The sequence below is a fragment of the Engystomops pustulosus genome, chromosome 4, assembly GCF_040894005.1.
Source record: "Engystomops pustulosus chromosome 4, aEngPut4.maternal, whole genome shotgun sequence".
NCBI lineage: Eukaryota > Metazoa > Chordata > Amphibia > Anura > Leptodactylidae > Engystomops > Engystomops pustulosus.
The window spans coordinates 178,652,283-178,675,528 of NC_092414.1; the positions used below are offsets into that span (position 1 = coordinate 178,652,283).

The following is a 23,246-nucleotide window of genomic DNA, read 5'->3' on the forward strand; positions in this document are numbered from 1 at the left end:
TTCTGTTAACTTGTACACTGATATTTACATAAGTCTCGGTTTTCTTGTAGATGTCATGGCGTCCACAGTACCGAAGCTCTAAATTCCGGAATGTGTACGGCAAGGTTGCAAGCCGAGAGAACTGTTATGAATGTATCCCCATTACCAAGAATGTGCACGATAACCCCTTCTGTGCTGTCAATTCTAAGTTTCTAGCTATTGTCACTGAGAGTGCTGGAGGGGGCTCATTTCTGGTTATTCCCCTTCATCAGGTGAGTGTCAGAATAAATCTATTAATATTAAGACTTTAGCTGTTAAACGTGGCATCACATTAGTTACCCAAATACTGTATTATGACCAGTCTGAAAAGAAAATTAAATCGAGTTTCTGAGATTATAAAAATTGGGAAATGAAAAAAATTCCCACCAATTGTATTTGAGTGGGACAATACATTGGGGCACATTTACTTACCCGTCCCTTGTCCAACAATCATGGACTCCTGCGCGATACACTAAGATCGTGCGCCCGATATCCTGCATTTGTCTCTCCGCGCTGAGGTCCTCCGGAGTTCACCTTCTTCTTCCTGGTGCATGTAAGTGTATGGCTTGCGGCACAAATTCAAATGTTAAATCCCGCACTCAGTCCGACAGCCCGCCTCACCCCCCCCCCCCCCCCCAATTTGTGTCACATGAAAGCCGGGCAAAATCCGATCGCGTGCGCCACAATCTGCTTTTAAATGCAGCGCAATTTAGTAAATGATCAAATTAGTAAATGAGCCCCAATATGTTTGGTATGATGGTTGCTGGTGGCTCTACATAGATTTCTATATAGATCAATGTATATATAATAGTTATAATAGAATATCAGAAAATATTACACATTATTTTGTAACCTGTCTGCAGGTGGAGGGAGGAGCTACTGACAGGTGTATCTGTCTGTCCTCCTCCCCCAGGTCTGCATGGTGGGGGTTCACCTTTGAAATCTTCTGTGCCTCCCCCAGACTGGACGCATTGAGCCCAATCACCCCAAAGTGTGTGGGCACCAGGGCACAGTACTGGATATTAAATGGAACCCATTTATTGAGAATGTCATCGCCTCCTGCTCTGAGGACACTTCGGTAAGTAACACTTTTTGTTAGTAAATTTTTAAAAATTATGACGGTATTAATATCATATCATCCTTTATATTATTTAATTATCACACGAAATACAGAATATGCAATAAAATGTTATTGTAGAAGGAGTGCAAATATTTTTCCTCTTGTTGTGAATATTAAAAATCTCATAAAATAGCAATTCTTGAAATTCTGCATTGTTCCAATCTTATTTATTCCTCCTGGAAATGCACAAGGTCATTAGGTATTACTATTCCCCATGTCATTGGGAGAGGCCCTGTACAGTTAAACCTGTCACCAGATTTTATCCAAATAAACTAACATCCCCGTCAGGTAGGGTATGACATGTCCCTTCTAGAATTCTAGAATTGTGAAATCTCACCCAATATCACATCCAAAGTCATGCAAAAATGAGCCATATTTGTCTAAGATGAGTCATGTTTAGAGGCTGCAGGGGGAGTGTCACTTCTTTTCTATAGCACCTAGAAATGGTCATACTTAAGATAAGGATCTCATCTTACAGATCCCATCAGTGTGATACACAAAACCAGAAAAAAACTGCAGTTAAAGAAATAGTTGGAAATGTGATAAGAAATAGATAAAAATACAGTTCCTGCGTTTTTTTTAACTGTCTGCCTCTCCGGTTGTGTAGATCACAGATCATGAAGCCTGATGTGATCTAAAAGATGAGATGCTCATCTTTAACATGACATCATAGAAGTGAAGATGGAGGAGTCTGTAGTGACGCCTCAAACTTGACTCATCTAAGGAAAATATGACTTTTTCACGCTCATTTTCACTTTAACTTTGGAGGAGATTTTTTTTTTAATAGGTAGATGGGCAAGAATTGACATAAAAGAGGGAATTCTAGAATGTACATTTCATACCCTACCTGAGGGGGCAAGTAGTTTAACGTATTAAAATCTGTGACATGTTACCTTTAACACTAACACCAGAATGGGTAATATCAAACATTTTTAGGAGGGATAACAGGGGGATACCATAACACAGAGAAAGATGATTTATGTAATTTAATATTATTGGGAATGCAAGTATTTACCAAAACAGACATGTGAGGAGATATGTCACCTCCTTTTTAGGATGTGAGTTAAGGAAGCCTTTCTGCAGGCCAAGCCAAGAATAACAATGGGAGCAGTGATTCCTGTACTATATATAACACACCTACAGATCACCTCGGGCCCTTGTAAAAAGTTATGATCATTGTAATTGTGGCACATAGGGAAGTGTAGTAAACTAATATGATGACTTCTCCTAAGGTGAGGATATGGGAAATTCCAGATGGCGGACTGAAGAGGAACATGACCGAGGCAGTATTGGAGCTCTATGGACACAGTCGGCGGGTGGGACTTATAGAATGGCATCCTACTGCTAACAATATACTGTTCAGTGCTGGCTATGACTACAAGGTCAGTCTACTGGATTTATTATAGAGTTTATCAAATGTTACGTATTTCATGGTTTAAGAAGAACTGTGTAAGAAGTAACATGATCGATATTCAGATCCTTATCTGGAATCTGGAAGAAGGGGAAGCGGTGAAGATGATAGACTGCCACACGGATGTTATCCTCTGTATGTCATTCAACACGGATGGAAGTCTACTGGCCACCACCTGCAAGGACAAGAAACTGCGCGTGATGGAACCTCGATCCGGACGTGTGCTGCAGGTAATTACATGATATTGTGTCAGCATTTTTCTTATTCATCCAAAGTACCGTATTTTTCGGACTATAAGGGGCACAAAAAATCCTTCAATCCAGTGCACCTTATATATGAACCGTACTTACAGACAACAGCTGCTTTGAACTGTGCACAGGTCTGCCACCTGCTGGTCATTCATCCTTATAATCAGGTGCGCCTTATAATCCGGTGCGCCTTATATATGAACCTAGACGTTTTAGCAGGCATTTATTGATGGTGCGCCTCATAATCCGGTGCGCCTTATAGTCCGAAAAATACGGTACATTAAATGGGTTGGCCACGTTACCTCAAATTGTTTTATTTTAAGTTTTATCCTAAGTTTTAAGTCATACATTACAAAATCGTATATACTGTATATGATCCTCTTCATTGTCCTCCTTTTTGTTTTATAAGGCAGCAAATTGTAAAAACCACAGGGTGACACGTGTTGTTTTCCTGGGGGACATGAAGCGTCTGTTAACAACAGGCGTCTCCAGGTGGAATACCAGGCAGATAGCATTGTGGGACCAGGTGAGAAAAATGTCATACAACAACAACTGCACTCTCCGTGAATATTCCTACAGATTTACAAACCTGAAAGGATAAGTTTCTAGGGTTGTACAGGCGGTCCCCTACTTACGGACAGCCAACTTACACACGACCCCTAGTTACAAACAGATCTCTGTATGTGGGTAACTTACTGGACTTTAGTCCTAGGCTACAATAAGCAGCTATAACAGTTATTACAGGTGTCTGTAATGAAGCTTTAGTGATAATCCTGGTTCTTATGACAACACAACATTTTTAAAATCCAATTATCACAGAGACCAAAAAAATTCTGGCTGGGGTTACAATGATAAAATATACAGTTCTGACTTACATTCAAATTCAACTTAAGAATAAATTTAAAGAACCCATCCTGTACGTAGCCCTGTAATTGACATCAGAGAGATGAGCATCCAACTGCTGCCACCCTTACCTGCCAACTACTGTTCTGTACATGCAGCACTGTTCTGTACATGTAAAAGCTGGGCCTAGTCTAGTTTACCTCTCTTTTGAATGGTATTGAACAAAAGTAAGATGCAGTACCATGCACTATGCCACAATGTACGGCACCATGCTAGGTAAACTGATGGGGCAGTGGTTGCAACCTCTACACTAACAGCTGATCGCCAGTTGGAACCAGGATTCACCAACTACATATTCATTACATGTATACCCTAAAAATAGACCATCAGCATAAAAGTGCTATAAAAAATTCCCTTAAAGTACAACAGTTGCAGATTACATGAAGATGTCATGTATATGAAGATTTATACAATACAAAGAATTCAGCAGAACTTCATGTATTGAATGAAAAACAAGTGGATTTATTCCAAACACATAAATTTTTTTTTTAGAATACAAACTACCGTATACACTCGAGTATAAGCTGACCCCAGTATAAGCCGAGGCCCCTAATTTTACCACAAAAACCTGGTAAAACCTATATTTTTTACTCGACTATAATCCGAGTTTGTGGTTTCAGCACATATTTTTTGTGCTGAAAAACTAGGCTTATACTCAAGTATATATGGTAAGTACAAAATAAAAGTCAGCAGCGCATCTTCTGCCATAATTTACAGGCAGAGGACAACACTGAAGACCGAAATGGCACAGATGTTATAAAATCACATAAAAAGACAAGGGGCATTGTCTTTGTCTAGAGAAAAAAAAAGGTTTAAACTCCACAAATGACAAGGAATAAGGAACTGTGAATGTGTGGAATAGCTGAGCTGAGCTGGACACAGCAGAGACAGCAGATAGCTTCACAAGGGGTCTAAATGCCTTATTACAGCAAAAAATAGTGTTGGTTATATTATAATTTAGAATTGTCTTCCCTTGATTGTCTTTGTTAATCGTACTAACTATATAACACGTATGCAGGAGGACTTGTCAATGCCATTGATTGAAGAAGAGATAGATGGACTTTCCGGGCTACTCTTTCCCTTTTATGATATGGATACACACATGCTGTATCTGGCTGGAAAGGTAAGCTCCAACCCTATTAGGTTTCTTCTCCCATCCTGCCTAACCCCCATATCATTTGGCTGTTGGGGTAATAAATACAATGGATGCCTCTGTACAGTAGTATATCTCACTATACATTGGGTGCATGGAGGCTTATGGTTTACACTGGCCTTTCCCAATGCTCCAAACATAATGAAAAACTATGGACAAACCCAATTCACGTCTTTGTTTCTTATGTAAGGGAGACGGAAACATCCGGTACTATGAAATAACAGTGGAGAAGCCATTCCTGACATACCTCATGGAGTTCCGTTCCGCTGCACCTCAGAAAGGCCTTGGTGAGATACAGAGCAGTCGCCTGGATATTATTGTAATGATCTTTATTTATTTAGCGTCATCATATTCTGTAGCGCTTCACAGATCATAGGGGATGTATACACATATAATATTACATTACAGAGTACAAGCAGTCATATGGATGAGGGGTGACACAAGAGCTTACAGCCTGTGAGGATGAGGAGGGTGACACAAGAGCTTACAGTCTATGAGGATGTGGGGATGACACAAGAGCTTACAGTCTATGAGGATGAGGGGTGACACAAGAGCTTACAGTCTATGAGGATGAGGAGGTGACAAAAGAGCTTACAGTCTATGAGGAGGAGGAGGTGACACAAGACCTTACAGTCTATGAGGATGAAGGGGTGACACAAGAGCTTACAGTCTATGAGGATGAGGGGGTGACACAAGAGCTTACAGTCTATGAGGATGAGGGGGTGACACAAGAGCTTACAGGCTATGAGGATGAGGGGGTGACACAAGAGCTTACAGGCTATGAGGATGAGGGGGTGACACAAGAGCTTACAGTCTATGAGGATAAGGGGGTGACACAAGATCTTACAGTCTATGAGGATGAGGGGGTGACACAAGAGCTTACAGTCTATGAGGATGAGGGGTCTGACACAAGAGCTTACAGTCTATGAGGATAAGGGGGTGACACAAGAGCTTACAGTCTATGAGGGGGTGACACAAGAGCTTACAGTATCATAGTATCATAGTATCATAGTATATAAGGCTGGAAGGAGACGCAAGTCCATCAAGTCCAATTAAATAAATATTTTATCCCCGTAACCCGTGATATTTTTTCTCTCCAGAAAGGTATCCAGGCCTCTCTTGAACATGTACATAGAGTCCGCCATAACAACCTCCTGCGGCAGAGAGTTCCATAGTCTCACTGCTCTTACAGTAAAGAACCTTTGTCTATGTTGATGGTAAAATCGCCTCTCCTCTAAGCGTAGAGGATGCCCCCTTGTCCTGGTCACAGGCCGAGGTATAAAAAGATCTTTGGAGAGATCCTTGTACTGTCCGTTCAGGTATTTGTACATTGTAATGAGGTCTCCCCTCAGTCGTCTTTTTTCTAAACTGAATAATCCCAAATTTTGTAATCTGTCAGTGTATTCTAGTTCCCCCATTCCCCTAATAATCCTGGTTGCTCTCCTCTGCACCCGTTCCAGCTCTACTATATCCTTTTTATACACTGGTGCCCAAAACTGTACACAATATTCCATGTGTGGTCTGACCAGGGATTTGTATAAGGGCAAAACTATGTCTTTATCATGAGAATCTATTCCTCTCTTGATACATCCCATTATTTTATTTGCTTTAGCAGCAGCCGCCTGGCTCTGGTCACTAAAATTAAGTTTACCATCTACCAATACCCCCAAGTCCTTTTCAGCCTCAGTTTTACTAAGTAATTGACCGTTTAGAACAGTGATGGCGAACCTTTTAGAGACCGAGTGCCCAAACTACAACCAAGTCCCACTTATTTATCGCAAAGTGCCAACACAGAAATTTAATTTGAGATTTATACTCCCTGCTCTGTCACAGCTTACATTAATACCTGCACCCTGAGGACACCAATAAAGCAGAAAATAGAAGACATTTGGATGATCATTGTAGCTTCCCTCCAGGGTCCCATAAACAGGAAGAATTGTCAGGGCCGGAGCAGGAACTACAATGATAATCCAGATCAGTCCACACCTTCCCACCCCTCCTGTAGTTCCAGGTAGAGCTGTCACTTTAAAATAGCTCTGTGCACAGCAAGTACCTGGGCTGTCTGGGACTGCAGGAAGATACCTGGAGTCATCTCTGGTGATGGCCTGAGTGCCCACAGAAAGGGCTCCGAGTGCCACCTCTGGCACCAGTGCCATAGGTTCGCCACCACTGGTTTAGAACATAATTATACTTTTTGTTTCCATGGCCCAAGTGCATAACTTTACATTTATCTACATTAAACCTCATCAACCATTTCTCTGCCCATCCCTCAAGCTTCCACAAATCCCTCTGTAATGCTAAACTATCGACCTCAGTATTTATTACTTTACACAGCTTAGTATCATCTGCAAATATTGAAACTTGACTGTGTAAACCCACTACAAGGTCATTAATAAAAATATTAAAAAGAAGTGGCCCCAATACTGACCCCTGTGGCACTCCACTGGTAACATCAACCCAATCTGAGAATGTGCCATTAATGACCACCCTCTGTTTTCTATCACTAAGCCAATTACTTACCCAAATACACAGATTTTCTCCTATTCCCAGCAGTCTCATTTTATATACCAACCTTTTATGTGGCACGGTGTCAAATGCCTTTGAAAAGTCCAGATATACAACATCCACAGCGTCCCCCAGATCCAGTCTTGAACTTACCTCCTCGTAGAAACCAATCAGATTAGTCTGACAGGAGCGATCTCTCATAAACCCATGCTGACGCTGGGTTATAAGGTTGTGCACAGTGAGATACTCCAGGATAGCATCTCTAATAAACCCCTCAAATATTTTCCCCACCACAGCAGTTAGACTCACGGGTCTGTAGTTTCCAGGATCGCTATTTGATCCTTTTTTGTATATTGGTACCACATTTGCTATGCGCCAGTCCTGTGGAACATAACCAGTCCTCAGTGAATCTTCAAATATTAAAAATAACGGTTTGTCTATCACCGTACATAATTCATGCAGAACCCGGGGGTGTATGCCATCTGGCCCAGGTGATTTATCTATCTTAGTGGTTACGAGGCGGCGCCGTACCTCTTCCTGGGTTAAACTGTTGACATTATAAAAAGAATTAACATTATTCCTCATTGTGTCTTCCACCAGGGGATTTTCCTGGGTAAAGACAGTTGAGAAGGCCCTTTCCTCATCTCCTTCCACCATGACCCCCATGTTATTTCTAAGGGGACCCACACTCTCTGTTTTTAGTTTCTTATCATTTATATACTTGAAAAATAATTTGGGATTATTTTTGCTCTCCCTGGCAATATTTCTCTCAGTCTCTATTTTTGCGGCCTTTATCTGCTTTTTACAGGATTTATTTTTCTCTCTATAATCCTGTAATGCCTCATCGCTACCTTCACGTTTTAGCACCTTAAACGCTTTATCTTTCTCGCTTGTTGTTTTCCTTACAAGACTAGTTAGCCACATAGGCTTTTTCTTGTTCCTTTTATGCTTTTTCCCATAAGGTATGTGTTTCTCACAGGACTTTTTCAGAATATATAAGAAAAAGTCCCATTTTTGGGGTGTACTTTTGTCTTTGAGAACATTATCCCAGTCTATGCCTTTAAGGTCTTCCCTTAGTTGCTGAAAATTTGCCCTCCTGAAGTTTAGAGTGTTGGTTGCCCCTTCACTAACGCTCTTAGTAAAGCATAATACAAAATCAATAATATTATGATCACTATTCCCCATGTTCCCCCCAACCTGTAGTTTTGATACCCTATCAGGTCTGTTGGTAAGGATAAGAACCAGCAGTGCCCCCCCTCTTGTTGGCTCCAGGACTAGTTGCGACAGGTAATTGTCTTTTGTTGTTGACAAGAACCTGCTGCCTTTGAAGGACCTGCATGTTTCTGCCCCCCAGTCAATATCTGGGTAATTGAAGTCCCCCATGATAAGTACTTCACCATGCTTTGAAGCCGCATCCATTTCACTTATCAGCATTTCCTCTGCTGCCTCCACTATATTTGGAGCCTTATAACAAACCCCTAGTAATATTTTATTATTTTTTTTCCCTCCCCTTATCTCCACCCATAGGGACTCCACATTTGTGTTACTGATGTCATCTCGCAGGACGGGCTTGAGGCGAGAATTCACATATAAACAAACCCCTCCCCCTTTTTTATTTATACGATCCTTTCTAAAAAGACTATAACCATCTATAGTAACCGCCCAGTCATAGCTACTGTCCAGCCATGTCTCGCTGATACCCACTATATCATATTTCCGCTCCAACATCAAGAGTTCCAGTTCCTCCATTTTGTTTGTGAGGCTTCTGGCATTTGTGTACATGCACTTTATATGGTTATCCCTGTCCGTATTCCTTTTGTCCTTATTCCCCAATCTCATTCCAGCCCCCCTTCCTCCCCCATGGACTATGACTCTTCCCAGCTCTCTATGTACACTGTCTATTTGCCCTGCACAAGTGTAGTTGCCCTCCCCCCAGGTCTCTAGTTTAAACACTCCTCCAACCTTCTAGCCATTTTTTCCCCTAAAACAGCAGCCCCCTCCCCATTGAGGTGCAGCCCATCCCTACTGTAGAGCCTGTAGCCGACAGAAAAGTCAGCCCAGTTCTCCATGAACCCAAAACCCTCCTTCCTACACCAACTTTTGAGCCACTTATTTACCTCCTTGATCTCCCGCTGCCTTTCTGGTGTGGCACGTGGTACAGGCAGTATTTCGGAGAAAATTACCTTTGAGGTCCTTGCCCTGAGCTTATGGCCTAAATCTCTGAAATCATTTTTAAGGACCTTCCACCTACCTGTTACTTTGTCATTTGTGCCAATGTGGACCATGACCGCTGGTTCCTCACCAGCCCCTCCCAGTAATCTGTCAACCCGATCCGCAACATGCCGAACCCGAGCACCCGGCAAACAACACACTGTTCGGTAAGCACGGTCTTTGTGACAGATTGCCCTGTGTGTTCCCCTAATAATCGAATCTCCCACTACCAGCACCTGTCTGATCTTGCCTGTGCTTCCATTACCCTTCTTACTGGAGCAGACATTCCCCTGGTTGCTAGCGGCCACGTCTTTCTGCAGCATTGCTACCCCAGAGCTGATATCCCCCTCATCCGCCAGCCTGGCAAACTTATTGGGGTGTACCAGATCAGGACTAGACTCCCTACAACTCTTCCCTCTACCCCGCCTTCTACATGTTACCCAACTAGCTGCCCCCTCACTCTGCACCTCCATACTTCCCTCCCCACACCCATCTTCCCCAGAGAGTTTGTGCTCCAGGAGCAGCAAACTTCGTTCCATATTATCAATTGCCCGCAGCCTTGAAACTTGCTCATTTAGATCCAGAATCTGGGCTTCCAGATGAGCAATTTTCACACACCCCACACAGCAGTATTCCCCCTCGAACGGCTGTTCAAGGAAAGCATACATGGCACAGGATGTACACCGTGTAGCAATGCCACTTATGGAGTCCATTATTCTAATGGGGATTACAATAGAAATATGCACAGAAAGAAGAATCTACAGTCAAAGTAACACAAAATACAGCAGTTACCTGTTAAAGCCCCTCAAACTTAAGTCCCTTAAACCTAAGTCACACTTAAGACACTGCACACACTGAGGATCAATGCACACTCGCCGCCAAGCTCACACACTCGCTTTTGTGATGCTTCTTTTAAAGGTTATCTGCCACAAAAATCTGTAGAGCTCACTGCAACAGGATCTGGCTGCAGTCTATGAGGATGAGGGGGTGACACAAGAGCTTACAGTCTATGAGGATGAGGGGGTGACACAAGAGCTTACAGTCTATGAGGATGAGGCGGTGACACAAGAGCTTACAGTCAATGAGGATGAGGGGGTGACACAAGAGCTTACAGTCTATGAGGATGAGGGGGTGACACAAGAGCTTACAGTCTATGAGGATGAGGCGGTGACACAAGAGCTTACAGTCAATGAGGATGAGGGGGTGACACAAGAGCTTACAGTCTATGAGGATGAGGGGGCGACACAAGAGCTTACAATCTATGAGGATGAGAGGGTGACACAGGAGCTTACAGTCTATGAGGATGAGGGGGTGACACAATAGCTTACAGTCTATGCGGATGAGGGGTGACACAAGAGCTTACAGTCTATGAGGATGAGGGGGCGACACAAGAGCTTACAGTCTATGAGGATGAGGGGGTGACACAAGAGCTTACAGTCTATGCGGAGGTATAAGAGCTTGTATAATGGTTTAACCATTCTTTGTAAAGGAACACAGTAAAATATTTTACTAAAGACAGATGTTTTTCTTGAACCAGCCATCAGCCTCTATCTTATATACTAAGTCCAAATTTAATGGAACTGCACAGAAGCCTGGAGCTTGGTACCTGGCGTTTGTTGGATAATAGATGGGAGCAGCACATAGGATGGATTAGATTATTAGTATGATGGGCTTGCATAAAGATATGGGGTTTAAGTGCATGTTTCAAACTTTGGAGGTTGCGTATTAGTCTGATAATTTGGGGAAGGGTATTCCAGAGAATTGGTGCAGCCTGTGAGAAGTCCTAGAGATGTGGGTGAAAGGTTGGAATTAAGATAGAGATGTAAGTAATCTAACATCACTGGCAGATCGAAGAGCACTGGTTGGGTGATAGACTGAGATGAGAGAGAAGACGTAGAAAATTGCAGCATTGTGCAGAGCTTTGTGGATGAGGGTTATTATTTTAAACTGTATTCGGAAAGAGACGGGCAACCAGTGCAATGACTGGCACACATTGTTTGCATGCGTGTAGAGTTTGGTTCTGAAAGACAAGCCTGGCTGCTGCATTAAGACTATATTGGAGAGGAGGGATTTTAATGAGTAGGAGACGGACTAGTAGGGAGTTACAGTAATTTAGCCAAGAGTAAATCAGAGCGCCAATTAGCATCCTAGAGATTTTAATTGTAAGAAATGGGCAGATTCTAGAGATGCGGCAAAAGCGCAAGAGATTGAATATGCAGTGAGAAGCTGAGGTCGGAGTCCAGCACAACCCCAAGACAGCGGCTACAGACTTCTCATAGGACTTTCCACGATGAGCAGTGACAAGTATCGTATAGAACATCAGTTTTAGACCTAAAAGGATCTTCACACTCATCACTTTTACAATGTTTTTTCATAGGGGTGATGCCAAAACATGGACTGGATGTGTCCGCGTGTGAGGTATTCCGCTTTTACAAGCTCATCACTTTGAAGAACCTAATAGAGCCAATATCTATGATAGTTCCAAGAAGGGTGAGATTGGATACATACATATTTCATGTTATACAGGTACTAATTTAGTCATAAATACTAAATGTCAGTTAAAATAATATTTTTTTTTTGTTTTATAGTCAGAAACGTACCAGGAGGACATTTACCCTATGACTCCAGGAATGGAGCCTGCACTAAGTCCTAATGAGTGGCTAAGCGGCATCAACCGAGGTGAACATGGTGTAGGGTCCAGTTACAGCTAGGGGTGTGAATCACTGTCCGACTGAGTAACATTATATTACATGTTATGTACAGACATAATCACAACAAAGCTAACTTTTTGTTAGCAGACGGTCTTAAAATTGGGACTCCCAAAAATCGAAACTTCTGTATTATCACTACAACATGCTACAAACGTGTAAAAGGAAGTCTGTTTTGACGATGCAAAGCTGCATACAGAATTGCGTATTGTGTGTATTGTTGGTAGCATAAGGACTGTGAAAAATGGTTTTCTATATCAGGATTGTACCTGGACTGGGGGAGTCTCCTAACACTGCTGTGTTCTGCATCCAAACTACTCCCCAGCTACTACCTTGTAACATCTAATCTTGATACTGCTCTTTTTTCAGAGCACGGTGGCGGGGTCAGAGAAGTTATATAGTAACAGGATAAAAGAGGAGCTATGCTGTGTTTAGTAAAGAGATCTCAAACACCAGTTTACAAGTCCAGCTACAATCCTGGAATGTGAATTAATCTTTCATAATCCTGCTGCTATTCACAAAACACAGAAAGGTATGGTCACACAGATCTTCAGTGCCAATACCTAACACTGTCTGCAGCTTTGCATAGTCAAAACTTCTGGTAGATTCCATTGGAAGTAAGGGCCCTTTAACAACAGTGAAGGCCTCAACAGGTTTTTCCACCCCTATGGGATCTCTATTTCCATTCTTTCATGTCATGCTATGTATGCGCTGGGTGAAATCTTATACAGAAGCAACGGGTAATAAGGGAACCCTCCTTTGGAATTAGATTATTTGGGACACAATGACATTTAATATTACTCCTATGGAGGTGAATGAAAAAAGTTACATGGGAAGGTCTGTGCATGGTTCTTACCGGATTTTACTGATGCACAAGGTGCCTACTGTGATATACATACAAGTGTTACGATTTGCAGGAATTTCATGTATAACCTTTGATATAAGCATTTATGCAAAAAAAATTTAACAGACCCCCAATTATAAATAAAGTGTGAAATATGGGTACATTTAAACTACTATTTAGTAGGGATCTGCTATTTTATAAGGTTCAGATGACAAATAAAGCTTCTGTATGCGGAGCGGCATATTCGCAATAGCTTTGCAGGGCCGGCGCCAGCGCTTGGCATACCTGGGCAAGTGCCGGGGCCCAGACCTGCTGGGGGGGGGGGCACATACGTTTGTATATAATGAATCCATGGGGGTGAGGGGGCTGTTTTTAATTAATCCTTAGGGGGTGAAATGGGCTTTATATAACAAAAACCATGAAGGGGCTGTTTCAGTTTCTGAAGTCTTAATGCTGGAGCCGATCCTGGAGCTTTGCCATGAATATACAGGTGGTGCCCGACTTACAGACAACCCCTCTCTGGCCGCTGTGACCTAGGGTTCTCTGGATGCTGGTAATTTACTATACTTTAGCCCCAGGCTTCAATCGGCAACATAAGAGTCATCTAAGGTGTCTGCAATGAAGCATCATTGTTAATCCTTGTTCCCATGACAGCCCAAAATTTAGAATATCCTATTGTCACAGTGATGAAAAAAATACTGTGTCAGGAGTGACAATAACAAAATACACCAGTTCTGACTTGCATACAAATTCAAACTTGTATGTAACACAGGGACTACCTGTAGCTGCACAGGACACAAACTAGAATTGCCTCACACTGGCATACACTAAAGTAGGCACCAATGACTTACCATAAATATAGCATTCTGTATGCCAAATGTAATGTAACCGCTTTCGATAGATCCTGTTCTGATGAGTCTTAAAGAGGGGTACCGGAAGGAGCCCAAGGCTACATTCAAAGCACCAATCAGAGATAAGAAGAGCTTAGTGGTAAATGGCATCGATCTACTCGAAAATGTGCCACCTCGGACTGAAAATGAAGTAAGTGAATATTAACTTTAAAGACATCTACCACCAGGATGAAGGACTGTATGCAAATGAGCCTGAGGGGCTCTAGGCTCCATTAACACAAATAAAGCCTGGAGCCCCTCAGGCTCATTTGCATACAGTCCTTCCTCATGGCGGTAGATGCCCTTTACTCTGCATAAGAATCTTTTTTTTTTTTCAGAATTTGAAAACATTCCCCCTAGTTATACAAATGGCAGTCCCAGTTCACACCTGCGTCTGGACCTTCGCTAACAACTCCTGTCACTAAAATAGTAATTATGGAACTCAATCGGATCCATTAAAACGTCCATTGATTTTACTGGTTTCTATTATTCAAGACTCATGTTTTCCACTCGACTAATGATAGTTCTGCAAATGGAGGATATCTATTATTGTTTTAGTGACGAAATCTAAAAAAACGAGGTCCAAGTGCAGGTAGGAATGTATTAAGGCAGATTTTCTATTTGGTAATTTGAGATGTCATGATGGCAGCCATATTGGATTTTACCTCATTTTGGATTGAGTAAGTAATTATATTGATAACATTTTAATAGTATATATCATTAGTGGGAATGATCCTAAAGGAAATCTGCTACATGGATGCAGTGCTTCTAAACCAAGTACACCTACATGCTGTCATGTGCTCCCTGAAACCGGAACCGTTCTTCCTCTATCTTCTAACGGCCTAGTTTTTGAGCAAGCCATCTTTTAATATTAAGCATAAGAGCCTCAGGGGCTCCTGACTACACTACAGAAGTTCCTTCTAGCTCCATTGTCTGCTAATTATTCACGCCTCTAACATTTCTATGACATTCCTGACAGCTTCCTTCCTCCCCGGATAGGGAACCAAATGCAGGTGTGAATAATTAACAAATGGCAGAGGCAGAAGGCTCTTCTGTGACAATGCTAGGAGCCCCTGAGGCCAATTTGCACAATTTTAAAAGGACAGATTTCTCAAAAACTAGAAGAAAAGAGGAAAAATACGTGCCAGCCTGTGTGCTTGCTTTAGAAGTGGTAGATTTACTATAAGTTTTTTCACTTAAAGTAAACACAAGCTCAACTAATACCTGACACCCACATAAATTGCTCCGAATACAGCGCCCCCTTGCACATGTATGTACTTGGGATGGGTATTACTTTTGCTTTTGATTGTGCTTTTCACCCGCTCACGTACCTGTACCCCACAGCTGCTGCGCATGTTCTATCGGCAGCAGGACGAGATCCGACGTCTGAAGGAACAGATGGCCCAGAGGGATCTCCACATCCGACAACTGGAACTGGAGCTTAGAAACCTGAGGAATACTCCCAAAGAGAGCTAGCCACCCTCATCATCTATACAGAGCATATGTATTGTACCAGGGACAGACAACTACTCCATATATGAGAGCTTGTGTATATAGACTAACTAGCCCTACAATGCCTTGCACAAGCTTGTCAAGGATTGTGTATCCAACTGCACTAATTGCACAGATTATCCATGTATCCAGCAGGGTTCCTGCTTATAACCAAAAGGAACTAATTTCTCCTACACTTGTCTTAGCTTAAAAGACCCCAAACCAATCTAGATGGATTACTTCCAATCACAATATACAATCGAGATCAAGTTTAGTGGGAAGAATCAGAGGGTCTTGTACTAATATCTCATCAGCTTATGGGGGGAGATCTGAGAGATATATAGTTACGTAACCAATGACAAGGGAGATTGGTTCCTCCTTAAAGTAGCAGGGGTTTCTACAAGACCATAAAGCCATAAGAATATCTGAGATATCCTAGAAGGGAAAAAAAGCACTAGGGAGCCAATCCCCTCAATCTTCTACCAGTGTATTCTCCATTCTCATTCTCCCATAGGGATCTGAAATTTTGACCACAATATGATTGTGACACTAACCATAGGTCCATTTCAGCAGGCTGTGGTGTGGGCGCTTTATATGGACCCAGATCAGGGATTTGCGCTCACATTATGGCCGTCTGAATAAGCCCCTTTTCCTGTAGTATTTCCCACAACTGTTAAACCTCCATTCACACATTCCCATTCTAGTTAGTCCATGTTACTCACTACCAGCGGAGCACTATAATGGGGTTGGCCACTGTCCCTCATGTCTTTTGTAATGTGTCTGTAATTTTGTGGGGCAGGATATTAGGTAATTTACCAATATCTATCTATTAATAGTTCTGCTCTGCTTTCTTGATATGTAAAGTGAAGCCTCCTGTCTTTTACTTCATCATCCAGACATTCCTGTCCATAAAATGGCGACAGATGGAGGGTCATGTGATCTCTAATTGTCCATGAATAATCTTCCTGCCAAGATCTTATGATAGTATTCATGAATATAAGATTAGATTCCTGGCAGGGCGATTGTTCAGGTACAGATCACATGAGCCTCCATCTGCAGCCATTTAATGGACAGGAATCTCTGACTGATGAGGTAAAAGACAAGAGGCTTCACTTTACATATCAAGAAAGCAGAGCAGTAGTTTTTTTTACACATATATTGGTGAATTACCTGGTATTCTTCCAACACACAATACAAAAATGTAAAGTGACCAACCCCTTTAAATCTGGCGGACCTGACTCTAGCTGGTTGGCCTTATTATTTATTGCTAATCATCACTTCCTATGCAAAGTGAAATATTAAAATGATTAACCTTCTAAGCAAACCATGGACATTTATTTCCAAGAATGTTCTGTAACTGATGCCGAGAATAAAGGTTAAAAGTTGAAGCGATTCTTTTCTTCCAAAATGCAGTTGATTTATTCTGTGTTTGCTCATTTTGAACCCCTGTTTTCTCCAATTCCCTTCTACCATTGTATCCTTAATGTTAAGATGCAATTTAAAGGAAATCTACCATCAAAATCCAACATGATAAACCAGGGACACTTACCCATAAATCCAGGCGCTGTGACTGTGGAAATCTTCTTTTATTAGTTATCCATGGTCAACTTCCTTCTAAAATCAACTTTTAATATTGTGCTAATGAGTAATGAGGGCTCCAGAAGGTATTACCAGAGCCCCTCTGTACTGCAGCATCACAGGCCTTGGAGCACTTCCGCCCTCACAGTGTGTGATATTGCAGCAGGCAGAGGGAGGGGGAAGTTCTGAAGGAGCAGAGGAGACATGCCCCTACACAGTGTAGCTAAAAAATGAAAGGGCTATAGTTCACGCCTTCCCCCTTTCGGTTCATTAGAATAATTTAAACGTGGCAACAAAAAAAAAAATTACTGTAGGATGGGGATTAGGAGATGCGGTTGATAAGCCTAGCAAAGGAACTTTGGCTTTAAGGGGGGAAAGGGAAGTAAATAAGATGAACCCGACATCAGGGGCAGATTTGTGGGAAGTGGAACTTTTGCAACAACATTATATATTTAAAAAATCCTATGGGCAGAGCAGGACCCTGACCAGCACACATTTGTTTCAGTGATGTAAGGCCTCCACACCGTCAGGACTATAACCAGTGTGATTGGAGAGGATTAGTGACAAGTTTATATACATCTTTGTGTTGTGATAGATCTATGACACCACGCGAGAGGCGTGTGTGTATGGTCTACATCTGTTGTGTAGGTTTCCCTGATTATTTATATGTGTACAATCGGAGGAACTTGGGTCCTATATTAGAGAGATTAAATGCAGCAGGGGTCACACATCATCCTGCCACTTCAATCATAGCTATTGGACCACCTATCACCATAATCTGAATAACTCTGGTTTGATTTAAGAGGTGGAATGATGAAGCTCCACTCTTATGATCAGTGATGGTCCCAATGACTATCACTTAAAGACCAGCTCAGTGCCGGGGAACCACTACACTATGGTCAAAGCCAAAAGCAGTCAGCACCATCCCTGGTGTACAGGCAGCACCGCAAACTCAGCTCTTATCTTCTATCCAAGAGGCACCTGCAGTGTGGTCCGGTGGCCCATTTGCTACACATGGAACAAAGTTCTTCAAGTTCTGGCCATATTCTCTAACTGCCAATCACCTGTTAATGACCTCTCCGGTGAATAGATCATTCCCAACCTTTTTTGCACCAGGGACCGGCTTTAAGCTAGACCAGTTCTCCATGGTCCGGTGGGGGCGGGGCTTTGGTCATATGGGGTGGGGTTATGGAGGGGTGGAGCTTAGTGCATACTGATCATATAATTATGACATTTATAATGAGAATGTGATTCAACTTACCATAGGTTCAGAATGAGTGGGAGCACCAGGCTTGTTTCCCTGAATCAGTGGGAGCACTGAGCTTGTTTTCCTGCAACAAGACGGTCCCATCTAGGGGTAAGACCCGCCCCGTGACGTACAACAGGTACCATGCTGTGCTATGGAGGGCTGCGTCACTAAGACCCGCCCAACGCCCCACCCCGTCCTGCATAATGTTCTCTGCCGGGAGCTGCGAGCTTTCACGGCTATGGCAGAAAACATTATAAATCCACACAGAGCGAGCTCTGACCAGGCGCAGGGCCCCGGACCGGCTGATAAACTCCAAAGGCCCGGTCCTGGTCCGCGGACCAGCGGTTGGGGACCTCTGATTTATGGTATATAATAATTCCTTTATTTCCATAGCGCTGCACAGAGATTGCCAAATTCATCCCTTTAAGATCTGTAGCTTAGACTAGTAGATGCTTTTGTTTTGTTTTTTTACCAATATATGACACACAAAGGTGATGCCACACATGGCGTTTTGAACCTGTTTTTGGTCTGTTTTTAAACAGTCCTTAAAAGAAACGCATGTGTTAAAAACCGCATGCATCTTTAAGAACGCATGCATTTTTGACAGGTTTTACCAATTATCCTAATTAAAACTGGTCAAAAACGTATGCGTCTTTCAAAAATGCATGCGTTTTTTCGGACTACTTAATAAAGGACCAAAAAGAGGTTCAAAACGCCATGTGTGGCATCACCCTAAACCGCACACTGTTTTTCTACATGGTTTTGTTTTGCACTTGTGCCCTTGATCTATTCTGAATTTGCATGTATTCTTTCCCTATATTCTGGACACCTTAGCAAAAGGCATTGTCAAGGGGACACACGTCTCAGTGATAAATAGGCAGTTTCTTATTATAGAACTAATTTTGCAAACTGTGCTGGAAAATGAAATATGACCATTGATTTTATCAGTTACATGCCAGGTATAATAGGCTGGCTATGCATAATGTAATATAGGGTGGAGTAGGGTGGGTAAGCACCTCGCTACATTTATAGAAATCCAAACGGTAGAACGTGAAATTTTAAAACATAACATTTACTAATCTCCATAATCCATAAAACCCACCAGTGTTTGTAACTGTAAACCATTAATCAGTGGTAGTTAAATCACGATTACCGGTAATTCTACTGGAATCAAATATTCTATCCGCATCAATCATCTGGGAAAAATTCCCAAAATGTTGGGTGCTCTTGTCTGATGCAAGGTGAGAGTATCGTGTAGAAATAGGGATCTGGTTCCACAATATCCTTCCTTATACACATTCACGGAATGTTAGAGATGACTTCCCGAGAGATACGTTTGTAGAGATGAATATATTGTAAGAGTGTGACATAAGAAAGGAGATGATGCCTTGAGGTAAGGAGCATATGCTTTTTGTGGAGAAAGGGTAGGAGAACCCAAGGACCAGGGTACCTGTCCAATCATAGTTCCTCACTGAGAAAATCTAATATGCCCTAATAACCTCAACTCAGGGCCATAGTCTTAACCGTCTGTAGAAAAACAAAAAGGTTTACAGAGCTGTCCGCTCACTCACGTGTGCCGCTCTTAGAAAGAGGGTAGGAGTTTCTGCATAGTCCCGGTGCACGAGTCCAAGACGGCTTGTCGGAGACCAGTTTAAATATCCAAGAGAAGTAGAGTATGACCGGCACTCAAAAATTGCTTTAAAACTCAAGGCTTTATTCCATATCCATAAAAATCGGAGTGTACATTGCAGGTAGCAGATGGTCGTACACTCCGATTTTTATGGATATGAAATAAAGCCTTGAGTTTTAACCCCTTAACGACTTGGCCTTTTTTAGTTTTTTCACTTCCATTTTTCACTCACCAACTTCAAAAATCTATAACTTTTTTATTTTTCCACATAAAGAGCTGTGTTATGGCTTATTTTCTGCGTAACAAATTGCACTTCATCGTGACGGTATTTAATATTCTATGGTGTGTACTGGGAAGCGGGAAAAAAATTCCAAATGCAGAGAAAATAGTGAAAAACCACATTTGTGACGTTTTCTTGTGGGCTTGGATTTTACAGCTTTCACTCTGCGTCCCAAATGACATGTCTACTTTATTCTTTGGGTCGGTACGATCACGTGGATACCAAATTTGTATAGGTTTTATAATGTTTTCATACATTTAAAAAAATTAAAACCTCCTGTACAAAATATTTTTTTTTTATTTTGCCATCTTCTGGGGCCAATAACTTTTTCATACTTTGGTGTACGGAGCTGTAGATAGTGTCATTTTTTGTGAATTTTGATGCCGTTTTCATTACTATAATTTTTGGGACTGTGCGACCTTTTGATCACTTTTTATTAATTTTTTTATATTTTTCAAAATAGCAAAAAAATGCCATTTTCGACTTTGGACGCTATTTTCCGTTACGGGGTTAAACATAGTGAAAAAACATTATCATATTTTGATAGATCGGGCATTTTCGGACGCAGCGATACCTAATGTGTTTATGATTTTTACTGTTTATTTATTTTTATATCAGTTCTAGGGAAAGGGGGGTGATTTGAATTTTTAGGGTTTTTTATTATAATTTTTTTTTTAACTTTTTTTTTATTTTTACTTTTACTATTTTTCAGACTCCCTAGGGTACTCTAACCCTAGGTAGTCTGATCGATCCTATCATATACTGCCATACTACAGTATGGCAGTATATGTGGATTTTACTCCCCATGCATTACAATGTGCAATTAGCACATTGTAATGCATGGGTTAAAACGAAGTAGCCTCGGGTGTTCGGAACACCCGAGGTTTCCATGGCGACGGATCGCCGCTCCCCGTGACGTCATCGGGGAGCAGCGATCCACGACAAGATGGCAGCGCCCATGCGGCGCCATCTCTTTGAAGCCGCCGGCAGCATTGCCGGCGGCGATCACGGAGAAAACACCCGCGATCGGTGCTAGTACCGATCGCGGGTGTTACCGGTAAGCCTTTGCTGCAATATGCAGCAAAGACTTACCGGCTATGGAGAGGGCTCGGCCCGCGAGCCCTCTCCATGCACCGGGACCCGGCGCGCGCTGTACTAGTACGGCGCGCGTCGGGAAGGGGTTAAAGTAATTTTTGAGTGCCGGTCATACTCTACTTCTCTTGGATAGTCTTAACCGCCTACCACCCTGAAAGGAACCTATCCCTATAAAACAAAAAAAAAACCTAGTACAGCCCATTGGAGATAGATGGTCCCAATCGGATTGTGAGGGTGATGGCACATGTGGTGTTTTGGGCCCGTTTTTAAGCAGTCCGTCAAAAAACGCATGCGTTTTTGACCAGTTTCCATTAAGATAATTGGTCAAACCTGTAATAAATGGATGAGTTTTCAAAAACGCATGAGTTTTTTGATGGACTGCTTAAAAACGGTCTGAAAACGCGTTCAAAACGCAACATGTGCCATCACCCGAATGGTAAAGGTAATGAGGTTTCAAAAAGATTTGCACAAAAATTCACGACAAGGTATGTTTAGCCCCTTGTGAGTGTCAGGGGTAATAGATTATGCACATCTACCTAGACAATATAGATATATGGATGCGTCAATACATAGTGTGAAAATGAGACATGTGGTAAAACGTGGTAGATATACTAAAGTCTTAAAAAGCATTATATACCCTACTCAGAACGACATAAGGCTAAGGAACATTGTTAGTTGAACACACGTGTTGCTGGTTCCCTATAAATTTGGCATAATGGCCCATAAACTACAGATAGAACAATGTTCTTCTAGTTCTGACCATTTTCTATAGGTGCCAATAACCTGTGAATGAGTTGTCCTGTAGCTTGGGTCAGACTAGGTGACTATGAATTTGCATGTATTTGAGAGGCGTGTGTGTGACTTAGTACCATGGTACATGGTGCTGTCAGCTAAAGATCTGGACATACAAGGAGTTAAAGACATTGACCACATTTATCAAAACTAGTCCAGTCTGTGCAGTTGCCTGTGGAGTGCGCACGATCTGCACTGCTCGGGAAGTGTGCACCATATTTTTTTGGTGCACTTTGTTCATGCTGCAGAATTGTGGAGCACGTCAGTAATAAATGACTCCAAATAAACTCCAAATAAGCACTAACAAGCAAACTATTTTTTTTTTGTCTTGTCGTACACAGCAGACGTGAGATACTTTAGAAATACATGTGCATGTAGTTTGTACTGCAAAAAAACAGCGCAAACTAATAAATGTGGCCGCTAGTTTATGGAATTGGAACTTTATATGCAGATCCGATTCTGAACTGTGATTTTACCTGCCCATATCTCCGGCTCTATAGCCTTCTATAATACAGTACAATGGTTCTTGCCGCTATAGAGCCCAAGATATAGGCATCAAAATCAATGCTGCCCCTCCAGCTTCTGGCCCTGGCTCATCTCTGGCGAAAGATGACAATATTCTGCCAATTTTCATGACTATGGTAAATCACAGTAAACAGCCGTGATTTCACATAAAAGATGGAATTCAAGAACGTTTATATCACACCCTAACTGAGGGGGGCAGCTAGTGTAGTGAGGTAACCATAGGTGACAGCATAACCTTTAAAGGGGTTTTCCCATTTCAACAAGTTATTGATATTATTTGAAAATGGAAAAGTTATACAAATTTCCAAAATACTTTCTGTATCTTGCTTGCTGTCATGCTATAGAAAGCTTTATTGTTAATTTCCTCTGGATAGAAATCTGACAGTGGTCACACAGGTGCACAGCTCATTATATCTCAAAGCTCTGATTATTCTCTATGATACTAACGAGCCGTGCACTTGTGTGGACAATGTCCAACTTCTCTCCACTAGATGTAAGCAATAAAGCTTTCCATAGCATGACAGCAAGCAGAGATCTAGGAAATCATGAGGAATTGATACAGTAAGTATATTAGAAAATTGTATTTTTCATCATA

At 41.9% G+C, this 23,246-nt stretch overlaps 1 protein-coding gene across 2 annotated transcripts in view; it reads left to right on the forward strand.

Moving 5' to 3' along the window:
• CORO2B (coronin 2B) overlaps positions 1-16,890 on the forward strand; it is a 42,118-nt gene extending 25,228 nt beyond the window's left edge. For both annotated transcript variants that reach the window (XM_072148730.1, XM_072148729.1), the window contains exons 2-12: positions 51-251; positions 980-1,096; positions 2,371-2,520; positions 2,615-2,779; positions 3,207-3,323; positions 4,719-4,823; positions 5,044-5,140; positions 11,947-12,059; positions 12,158-12,248; positions 14,023-14,162; positions 15,356-16,890. In XM_072148730.1, coding sequence (XP_072004831.1) covers positions 51-251; positions 980-1,096; positions 2,371-2,520; positions 2,615-2,779; positions 3,207-3,323; positions 4,719-4,823; positions 5,044-5,140; positions 11,947-12,059; positions 12,158-12,248; positions 14,023-14,162; positions 15,356-15,487 — 1,428 coding nt within the window. In that variant the 3' untranslated portion in view covers positions 15,488-16,890. The remainder of the gene's footprint in view (positions 1-50; positions 252-979; positions 1,097-2,370; positions 2,521-2,614; positions 2,780-3,206; positions 3,324-4,718; positions 4,824-5,043; positions 5,141-11,946; positions 12,060-12,157; positions 12,249-14,022; positions 14,163-15,355) is intronic.
• The last annotated feature ends 6,356 nt before the right edge of the window (positions 16,891-23,246 follow it).